The 11,225-nt window shown below is 37.8% G+C and overlaps 2 protein-coding genes across 3 annotated transcripts; one reads left to right on the top strand and one right to left on the bottom strand.

Annotated features, from left to right (window-relative positions):
• Positions 1-404: 404 nt before the first annotated feature.
• On the top strand, positions 405-7,130 carry LOC111451224. Its single transcript, XM_023091563.1, has 9 exons — positions 405-760; positions 1,738-4,461; positions 4,567-4,647; positions 4,896-5,048; positions 5,319-5,482; positions 5,668-5,815; positions 5,905-6,027; positions 6,430-6,517; positions 6,761-7,130. Exons 2-9 carry the CDS (start codon positions 1,876-1,878, stop codon positions 6,955-6,957), a joined length of 3,540 nt encoding a protein of 1,179 aa, XP_022947331.1. The 5' UTR covers positions 405-760; positions 1,738-1,875; the 3' UTR covers positions 6,958-7,130.
• A 589-nt stretch (positions 7,131-7,719) lies between these two features.
• Positions 7,720-11,211, bottom strand: LOC111451228 (DEAD-box ATP-dependent RNA helicase 36). Of its 2 annotated transcripts, XM_023091571.1 has the most exons (7): positions 11,175-11,200; positions 10,413-11,122; positions 9,966-10,288; positions 9,687-9,890; positions 9,526-9,607; positions 9,029-9,127; positions 7,720-8,190 (listed from the first exon to the last, which is right to left on the bottom strand). In XM_023091571.1, the coding sequence occupies exons 2-7, from the start codon at positions 11,037-11,039 to the stop codon at positions 8,017-8,019; spliced, it is 1,509 nt and encodes a 502-aa protein (XP_022947339.1). In that variant the 5' UTR covers positions 11,040-11,122; positions 11,175-11,200; the 3' UTR covers positions 7,720-8,016. The 2 variants fall into 2 exon arrangements, with proteins under 2 accessions (XP_022947339.1, XP_022947338.1); XM_023091570.1 differs by having other exon boundaries at positions 10,413-11,211.
• Between the last annotated feature and the right edge of the window lie 14 nt (positions 11,212-11,225).

Below are 11,225 nucleotides of genomic sequence, written 5' to 3'. Positions count from 1 at the left end.
TTAGAGAAACTTTTAATAATTTTGAAATATTTTAAAACTATTTTGGAGACAAAATACATTATTTTTATTAATTTAGCTTTTTTTAACAAAATATAAAAAGCGAAATAAAAGATCTCGGACATTTCAAAGAGCAACAGAAATATTACCACCCCATTGGGGCCCACGGGAGCCGCCTAATCTTTCTTTTAATAGATCGAACGGTCTGCATAATGCCACGTGGTGCACGACGTTGAAGCCAACGTGGAAGGGGCGGTTGCTTAGTGTGGCATTTATCGAATTTAGTCAACGCGGAAAACAATTTGAAAATCGAGTGGCATTCATGTAAAAAAGAAGATATAATAGGGGCATTTATGGAAACTGGTTTTAATGGCTCAGCTTCTTTCTTCTCGTTCGAGTGTTGGTGAAGAATATTTTATTCTCAACTTCGCTAATTCGAAAGAAAGGAAAGGGAAATTTCGTGTTATACAGTCTGAAGATTGAGCTTCTGTTTCTAATATGATCAAACGGAAAAGGAAGTGAAATCTGTTGAAGAAAACTGAAGGAAAAGGTTTCTTAATTTCGTTTTTCATATTTGTATTTGTTTTTAATTGTCTTGAATCGAAGGTTAAGTGTTGGAAAGAGTGAATGAACTAAGGGAAAGTGGAAGAAATTTAGTTTGTCGAGCTTCTCGTGGAGGCAGTACAATTCTGTAGAACTCAAACCTTCTCTGGAGGTTTGAGACATGGTGTTTCTTTCGTGGATTGCTCTGCAAATTCATCAGGTACTCCGATTCATTATGGTTCTATTCTTGTATGTGGATCTAATTGAATTTTTGGGGATTCTTGTTTGATCTGATGTTGATTAGTGTGACTATTTTTATTGCTGTGAAATTTATGTTCGTTTTGTGTGTGTGGTATTGTAATTGGGTTCTCGGTGAGATGAATCTGAAGTCTACTGTAAACCTAACGGAGTGTTCATGATCTTAAAATATACAGACAGAAATGAATTGGGGGGTATTGAGATGGTGGAATCAAAATGTCTTCAATTATATAAACAATTAGCCGACCTCTTCGTTGTCTGGTTCTTTTGTGTTGACTACTCAAGACTAGAGTATTTAGGTTCGTTTCTAATGGATTGACTCGGTTCTGATTGTACAGATCTTAAGTTTTGTTTGACTTTATCGGATGAAGGAATTAAAGAATGCAAAACATTTATGAATTGCTGTGTGGATCAACAAGTTCAAGAAAACCGATTATTTTGAGTCTACGAATCACAAAAACTTAAGTGTGGTACATTTTTCAGTGACTGTATCATACACATTCAAATTCTTCAGTATGCATGTGTCAAACCCTCAATGCTTATTGTTTGATCTATTTTAGAAAACTGGTGTCCGTAAAAAAAAAAAGTATAAAAGAGAAATATTAACTATTGAGAGTGAAAAACATTCAAATTCTCGCATCTGTGTCTGTACTTCTTGGCTGGAGCGAGTAGGTTACTTTAGTGATAGCTTAGTAACTTTGGGAGTCTGTATATGCCTTCTTATGGAACCAAATCTTTTTCAGGATCTAGCAAACAATCTAGAGCACATATATATCTATTCCTGGATACCTATATTTATCAGATCATAACTGGAAACTTCAGTTGTTTTCCATATAAAAACTTCTTGTTTGCAAATCAGTATGGTTCAGCTAATTTTGATAGTTTGTACTGTTTCTGATGGTTTTTTTTTTAATATATATTCCCCTCTTGGTATTCTAGAGCTAGCAATCTGATTTTCAAGCAACTTTTCCCTGTTGGCTTCTCACTGGTGGAGCTCGTTCAAGTTTGGCCGAGTTAACTATAAAATTATCAAGACATGATGATATGGAATAGTCAAGAAATGACCAGTTCCAGTGCATGTCCATGCAATATGGATTTGGGGAATTCCAGCCTGCATCTAAATCATTCATAGGGGACCTTGCGAGCATTGTTAACATGCAAGGTGCTGGAAGAACCGTGGACCTTAGGATGTCAGAAGTTAAGCCTGTCCTTAATTACTCCATACAGACAGGTGAGGAGTTTGCTTTTGAGTTCATGCGTGACCGAGCAAATTCCCAGAAACTACTCACATCAGACCCGGTTGGTGACCCTAGTTGTGCATCAGGTTATATGGATTTAAAAGGAATTTTAGGCCTTAGTCATACTGGGTCTGAATGTGGATCAGATATTTCAATGATTAATTCAATGGAAAAGGGATCAAAAGATTTTGAGCGAAGAAACTCTTTATTACATGGAGACAAAAATAGGCATGGACCAGCTCATCAAAAATCACGCGAGCCAACAGGATTTGATAGTGGTCGTGGAATTGCTCATGGCTACACTTCCTCAGGAACCTCTGATAGCTCATCAGCAAAGATGAAAGTCCTCTGCAGTTTTGGTGGGAAAATTTTGCCTCGTCCAAGTGATAGTAAGCTGAGATATGTTGGGGGAGAAACACGCATCATTCAGATAAAAAAGGACATCTCTTGGCAGGAGCTTATGCAGAAAACATCATCAATCTATAATGAAACGTATGCAATTAAATATCAGCTTCCTGGTGAGGACCTTGATGCTTTGGTTTCAGTTTCTTGTGATGAGGATCTCCAGAATATGATTGAGGAGTGTAGTGAATTCAAAGATGAAAAGGGATCCAAAAAACTTAGAATTTTTCTGTTTTCAATGAGTGATTTGGATGAAGGGCAGTTTTCTATGGGTAATGTGGATAATGACTCTGAGATCCAGTATGTTGTTGCAGTCAATGGCCTAGACGGTGCTACAAGAAAAAGCTCAAACCTGCATGGCGTAGCAAGTTTTTCTGCCAAGAACCTGGATGAGGTAGATGGACAGAGCCTTAAAAGGGGTACAGTTCTTGAGGACTTGGTTGGTGTGAATGCATCGGCCTTAGCTGGTAACAATGCCTCATCATCCTTGCAGTCCTCACAACCTGTTCGGGCTAATGCCTCTAGTGCTTATGAAACCTTTGTACAGTCTTGTCATGAACATATGATGAATCACGAACCTATGGAAATTCACCAAGGTCATGAACTTGTAAATCAGCAGGGAGTTTCTCATGAGCCTCAAGGACAATATCCAGAGATATCATCAACACTGTTGAAGGGTAAGTTAAATGATTCATATGAGAAAGAGATTCATCCTGAGAGTGGCTGCTTCTCAAATCCCTCTCATTTGTTTGACGGCAATTCAATTTCTAATAATACTTCCGATAAAAAATCAGCTCCAGAGCTCCAGGGTTCTGAAGGATTTTATTCAATGTCTGTTTCTGGAAATCCTATAGTTTCTGGATCGAGTGATATGGATAATAAGATTCATAACTTGCCATCAAATGCATATACTCATGGTTATATGGACAGTGAATCAAAGATAGTTGATTGGAGTGTCCTTGAGCCTCCAGCTGCTGCACAAAGAGTGTATTATTCTGAGAGAATTCCTAGGGGGCAGGAGGAGTTGCTAAATCGGTCATCAAAGTCTGACGATACACATGGTTCCCAATTTCTAATCTCTCTCTCACAGACTGATCAGGACCAGATTCCAGAATCCATTGTCAAATTGCAAGATAGCAGTAATTGCCAAGCTGAAAATTCCATTCTCATGGAAAAACCATCACATGCTGCCTCTAAAGTCAGGAATGATGAGCTTTCCCAAATTCAAGATGGCAGAAATGTTAATGAGGCAGTTAGTGGAAGAAATTGGAATATTTCACATGATGGTGACGCTGATTTGAAGTTACAGAACAACTTTGATGTTACACGTGATTCAAAAGTAGATGGGATTGTTAAGGCTGGCAAGGAGCTTAATTGCCCTGTGAATAACAATGAGAAACTTGCAGGTCAAGTATCTTCTGTACACGAGGATTCTGCATTGGGTCCTTTACAGCTCAACTTGGGTGAGGTTGTTGGAATGGAATGTACAGACTATAAAAGTCTTCAGCAACCTCAGTTAGCTTATAAGGGAGAAAGTTTAATTAACAGTGTTTCTGAAAAAGCATCCGGAGGCATTGTTTCCAAACCAGTGCAAGGAGACATTGTTATAGACATTGATGAACGATTTTCTCGTGATTTCTTATCTGATATATTCTCCAAAGCAATACCTTCTGAGGATTCATTAGATATTAGCAGCCAACTGCAAGATGGAACTGGGCCATGTTTCCATAATTTGGCACAAGAAAAGTTTGTTCAGAATGATGTTTCTCTTATTGACCAAGATCACATTGGTTTTCCATCTGCTCCTAAGATTGTTGGAGATGACTTTACACCTTTAACAACTATAATTCATGAAGATTCCCATCTCAATTTTGGTGATGACCAGAAAGTGTTACATAGGATAGGTGGAAATGACACCACTGATTTTCTTTCACATTATGATCATTCCCAACTGAATGGCATTGATAGTTCGCAGTTTGATGCTATGATGGAAAACCTAAAGACATTAGAGCATGGGCGTGAGGTACACTTCTGTTTTTACTATAGATCTATAATTCATTTGTTTCATTAGAAAATTGACTCATAAACTGGGATGAGATTTTCAACTAAAATTTTTTCCTCTTGGCAGGATGTTAAGGTAGGACATAAGGACAGTGGCTTACCTCCTCACGATCCTTCCTTGGGAAATTTTGATCTTAATACGTTACAGGTATGGTTCTTTGATGCTATTTAATATATGATATCCTCTTTTGCTGCCTGTAAATCACTTCTTCTGCCCCTTAAATCTCTACACATCTGTCCTTCCGTAAAACCATATGCTTTTCCCAATTAACTCAGGTTGCTTAATTTGAACAGAAGATCAATTTCAGATAGAATGGCCTCTGTATATTAACCCCTTATTCTTTCAGAATCTGTACTATGTTTGCACTTTGCTTACCTTCTGCATGCACATCTTAGATCATAATGAACGATGATCTTGAAGAGTTGAAGGAATTGGGTTCGGGTACTTTCGGCACTGTCTATCACGGAATGTGGAGGGGAACTGATGTTGCTATTAAGAGAATAAAGAAAACCTGCTTTATGGGTCGATCATCAGAGCTGGAGAGATTGGTAATTCCAACTGATTTCAGCTGTTTGTTGCTGCTGCATTATTGTTGTTGTGATCTATTATTTCTGAAAATTTTAAACATATCATTAGTTCCTGGCATTTATCGGGAAAAGAATTAAGAAATTATGATGCTATGTCTTGGGTGTTGTTTTTGCTCTAATCGTGGGTATATTGATGGTTTCTATTTGGGTTGACATTAAAACCGTCATTTAATTTTTTTGTTCTCTCTCTTTCCCTGTCATTTAATTTTTTATCTCTCCCTTTCCCTATAGACTGTAGAGTTCTGGAGGGAAGCCGATATTCTTTCAAAACTTCACCATCCCAACGTGGTTGCATTTTATGGTGTTGTGCAAGATGGGCCTGGTGGAACGTTAGCTACTGTGACAGAGTACATGGTTGATGGGTCCCTCCGACATGTTTTGCTCTCCAAGGATAAGTAAGAACCCAGATGTTGCTTTCTGGTTTTAAGTTCAGTATATTCTGGGATCGATCGTGTTATAAGCCAAAATTATATCATTAATTCAGTAACTGAATCGATAGTTTTAAAGTGATAAACCTTGATATATGTTCAAGTTTGTTTTCATCATTAATTTTCCCATTTTACAAATTTTAAACTTGCAGGCATCTTGATCGACGTAAGAGGCTAATTATTGCTATGGACGCAGCATTTGGAATGGAATATTTACACTCAAAAAATATTGTCCATTTTGATTTGAAATGTGATAATTTGCTGGTGAACTTAAAAGATTCTCAAAGACCAATTTGCAAGGTAATCGGAGTGCGTTTGTGCTATTTTCTCAAATGTCTATTCATTTAAGATATAATGTTTTTCTATGAACGAGTCACCTTCTATTTCAGGTAGCTGATTTTGGCCTGTCAAAGATCAAGCGAAATACCTTGGTGTCTGGCGGTGTAAGAGGAACCCTACCATGGATGGCACCCGAGCTACTAAATGGTAGCAGCAATAAGGTCTCTGAGAAGGTGATGTACAAGCGTCCTTGTCTTATTAAATGCACTATTAGAGAATTAACCAGAATTTCTGTCACTCCAGCTAGTTTTTGGAATCATAGAAGTTTGTCATGGCATGGGAATTTCTCAGTTGCTTTTATTTGGCAGTAAAATTTGAAAATGTTCCAAGTCCTCTTGAAATTTGCATGGTTTTGTTTGCATGATTTAGTTTCAAATTACAAAGCTTGAATTTTATGAGAATACACACATGGACACTGTATACGCTCACACATGCACATAGAATTTGAGGTCGCTTAAGAAATAATTCTGAAACTATCGTAGTTTGTTGATGTATATTATCGATGCACTGAAATGACATGGATACAATACTCTAAAGCGACTGTCCATTTGACAAAAGAACCATTTGATATTCAGGTCGATGTGTTCTCTTTTGGTATCGTCTTATGGGAAATTCTCACAGGAGAGGAACCTTATGCCAACATGCATTACGGGGCTATCATTGGTAAGAATATCTAGACTTTTAACTTCTGTCTTGCACTTTAAAATACTCTCTTAAAAAATAAAAGTACTGATTATGATCTATAACTTTATGTGCTATCTGAATTCAGGCATCGTAAATCAATCTAAGTTTTAGTTATCAGCAACAGTTTTTGTTATATGAAAAACCCAACCACGGTATACTAATATTTAGATTAGCAATCTGAGTGTTTTCTTATCATCTCGAGATATCACTCCTTATGTTCAGGGGGTATTGTGAACAACACATTGAGACCAACCATTCCAAGTTACTGCGATCCTGAGTGGAGAAGATTGATGGAACATTGCTGGGCGCCAAATCCTGCAGATAGGCCGTCCTTCACAGAAGTTGCAGGGCGGCTGCGTGTTATGTCAACAGCTGCTAGCCAAGCAAAAGCACAAGGTCCCAAAATACCAAGGTCATAATGTTTCAAATGGATTGTTTAGTTGTCAACATGGTTTCTTATATATTTGTTCATTCTATTCTACAGTCTTGGAGATTGTGTGTATTTTTGTCAATAGAAGGTAGATAAGTGTTTTGGTGTGAAATATACTATTGAAGATTAAATATAATTCTTTATTATATTATAGTTGATACAGAATCTGATAAAAGGTAAGGTAGGGCATTGCTGCCATTGATTTGCCAAGTTCCTGGTTTCGGGTGGTTCGTAAACGAGTGATCCATCTACTCACTTCAGGTATTATAAAACTCTCTTTTTCACTTCATTTTTTGCTACTTCAATGTGTGATTTTGACAATGATATGGGAAATTTTTACATTTTCTATCAAGTTAAAAACGTGTTTTTAATACCAATATAAATTATGACTCATTCGAAGTTTTCTTGTTTGCTCTTTTGCCTTGGATATGGTTTCAGTGTGCGAAGACGACAACTATTTGCTCAATTTTATTATATTTTCCTCCTGCTTCGCTTTCTTTCTTTACGGTTTTCGAGATAGTTCGTGGAGATTCCTCTATAGGTTCTTCTTTGCTGCCATTAGAAGTTGGAACTTAATATTTTCTAAACACATTTTACTTTGATTTTGCACTCTCTATTTTGATTCTCTTATTTGTTTTTTTTTTATATCTTTTTTGAAAGATAGCCGTTACATGTTATTAAAACGTCACCAGTTTGTATAAAAATGAACATATTTAAAAGTACAAGGATCTAATTGACCAAAAATTGAAAAATATAAAAGGCTAAAATAGCATTTAAATACAAAATAATATAGCAAACGAGCTTCGATCAATTGAATTGGTCGTTGTGACTTCAGTAAAAACATTTCGACCAAGACGATATTGGGTATTACATTAGAAATATGCTCACCTTCTAAAAGAGAAAAAAGAAACAAACATGAACTACGTTGTAAAAAAAAAAAAAAAAAAAAAAAAAAAAAAAAATCTGCTAAAGACCCAAAAGCAATAATAATAATCACAGATGTATTGAGTTAGTGAAATATCAAAATTTTGATGTGGTACAGATTTTCTCATACTGCTCCCAACTCCTTGGAAGCTTTTTCTCTTCTTCTCTTTCTGCTCCTTTTCTTTAACAATCCTTTCTCTGCCAATATTTTAAATTTCTGTTTCTTTCGTTCTTTCACTTTCTCCTCAAATCCATCATCCACCATCTTCATTGCTGCCACACGTCTTGCCTTGTATACCTGTGTACAAACGTTGCAAACACGAGTTAATCTCGCTCAAATTCACTTCTGGTATGCAGACAAGAAATGCTAAAATCCCCAATGTTGAGAAGATTAGTAATTTTTTAAGTAATATAGTCATTTCATGCATACATTTAGTGTTTCGTATCTCTAGTGTTCGGTATCTCTGGAGCCTATGAGCTACTGAAACAGTGTCCCATCATATCGACATGGCGGTATCTCTAGTGTTTGGTCTAAATTTACTGGTAGTTGAGCTGAAAAATGACTGATACGACTGAAGAGATAAGAAAACTCATAAGCTCTAGACTGAAACAAGTATCTAGGCTGATCTTATTACAGCAAATAATTGTTCCCATAAGTCATAACACTAGAAAAACTGTGCCGGTGAGATCCCACATCGATTGGGGAGGAGAATGAAGCATTCTTTATAAGGGTATGGAAACCTCTCCCTAGTAGAGGCATTTTAAAAACCTTGAGGGGAAGCCCAAAAGGGACAGCCCAAAGAGGACAATAACTACTGACGGTGGGCTTGGGCCGTACAATAACTCTAGAGTGATTTCCCCAAGAACAGATGTCTTCATACACAGAGTGACTATAGCAAAGCAATTCACTAGGAAGCTCCATGATGTACTAATTAGAGTGCAGGAATCTCGTTTTTCCTCAGTAGCATGAACTCGACTTGTGAAGTCTACATGTTTTATTTCCACTTTTTAAAGGAAAACGTCCGCATTCAGAAGTTAACCACTCAGATGAGATGAGTTGTGAAGTTCAATTGGCAAACAGCATATAATACACTGAAAAAATCAATCATATTAGGGGGGAAAAGGCCAAAGCATACCTTTGTAACATTCTCAAGCACCTCATTCTCCTTGCATTCGAAAATCTCCAATTTCTTTCCTAGATTGGCCTCTATTTCATGAATAAGCTCCACATCATTCTGTATACGAGATCGACATTCATCGAAGGTAAGAAAAACAAGAAAATCCAACGAAAAAAACACTTGCTTGGAGCGACGAAAACAAAAACATTAGCAATATACTACTTTCCTACATGTATATACCATCGAGATTATGAAATTGTAGTTACGAATCAGCATTTACCATCACAACTTTCTTTAAGAATAGCCCTTGTGAATTGGAGAAGGTTGAATATAGAAGCAATAGCAAGAACAACTACTATGTTATGAATATAATACAAGCTTAAGCAGACTTACTATTCACTCCATATATATAAAAAAAACAAGTTTATAGAGAAATTCCTTGACATTCGATGCGGAGTTCGCGTCCAAGAAACAAATCGAGTTAAAAAGTTATCAATCACTTAAGTAACACTCACCTGGGTAATAAAGCTCACAGCCAATCCATGTCGACCTGCTCTTGCAGTACGTCCCACTCGGTGAACATAATCTCTTGGAAACCTGAGTCATAATGTTGTTATATTAACATCACCAGCATTCTAGAAACATTTCTACTTAACCACATGAAATCAATTACCACCTTGGAATATCGTAATTTATAACAAGATCAACCGTCGGAATGTCCAAACCCCGACTAGCTACATCGGTTGCAAGCAAAACAGGAGCTTGTCCCGATTTGAATCGATAAAGCGCAGCAAGCCTCTCAGACTGTGACTTGAATGAATGCAACGCCACCACATCTTGATCAAGTTCTCCGAGTAACAAACCTAAATGGTGACAGCTTCTGCATATAGTTTAAGAAAGAGTAAGCAATGAGAGAAACAAGGAACAATGGGAGGTGAAAGCCCAAAAAACATACTTGCAAGTGTGCACAAATATGATTGCTGATCGAACGCCCATGTCTTTCATTTTAGACATAATGTGGAGTAGATAAACATCCTTCACATTCTTTGGTATGAATACATATTGCTGCTTAAGCATATCAACTGTCTTGAACCCTTCATAAGCCTCATAAAAGTATGCTTTGTTTGCAGAAAGCTCAAGGAGTGTTTCAAGATCCTTTGTCATTGTTGCAGAGAACAATAGAGTTTGACGATTTCGTGGCAAGCATTTGAAGATAACTTTCAATTCCTCTTCAAATCCAACATCCAATACTCTATCAGCTTCATCCAAAACTAGGAACTGGTGTATAAAAAGATCAATAAGATATCAAGAACACAACCAGATTGGTATATATTTGCCTGAGAATTTCATGTTCTTGAAAGCTATGAGAACATGAACAATAAGAACAATACAAGCAACGAACCTTAGTCTTGGAGAAGACGGCAGGGATATCAGGATTCTCCTCCAGCAATACCTTAACCCTCCCCGGCGTTGCAATTACAATGTGAGGTCTCTTCAGCAAACTCTGCGTCTGGTTCAACATATCCATGCCTCCGACAACCACAGAGCACCGCAAATTCAAGGAGGAACCGAGTGCCCTAAACTGCTCGGCCAATTGATAAGCCAATTCCCTTGTGGGAGTGACGACCAACGCAAAGACGCCGAAAGGGGTTTCCGAAAGCTGTTGAAGAATCGGCAAGGCAAACGCCGCAGTCTTCCCGCTTCCAGTTTGAGCAAGACCTAGTACGTCGAGGCCAGCCAGAATCTTCGGGATGCAGTGGGTTTGAACCGCCGTTGGCTTCTTCATAGCCAATTCCTTGCAGGTCTGGACGATCCATTCCGATAAGCCGAGGTCGGCAAATGTAACGTTCGTGGATTTAGTGGTGAGTTCTGTGGATTTCTCAATCTGAATAGGCGCCTTCTCGGCGGTATTATCGACGGCGGCGGAAACAGCGGCGGCGGTGGGGTTTTTTTGTGAAGGTTTATGGGTTTTCCGATGGGATTTTGAAAAAAGAGGGAAATTCTCGTCGACTGTTACTTCTTGATCCATGAAATCAGAGATGATGAACAACAATTCAAAGGGTTTCCAGGTTTGAACAATCGCAGCAAAAATTTGATGGATTCACGGCCAATTTATCTCTTTTCTCGACAGTGGAAGGCTTGTTGGCGACCAGTAAAACGGAATTGTTGAACTAGGGCGCAGTCTATCGCTCTCGCCACAAAGTCGTTCCAAGGT

The sequence above is a fragment of the Cucurbita moschata genome, unplaced genomic scaffold, assembly GCF_002738365.1.
Source record: "Cucurbita moschata cultivar Rifu unplaced genomic scaffold, Cmos_1.0 Cmo_Scf00013, whole genome shotgun sequence".
In the NCBI taxonomy this organism is placed as follows: Eukaryota; Viridiplantae; Streptophyta; class Magnoliopsida; order Cucurbitales; family Cucurbitaceae; genus Cucurbita; species Cucurbita moschata.
Note: the sequence above shows the minus strand (reverse complement) of the source record. Positions and strands in the feature narration are given on the sequence as shown.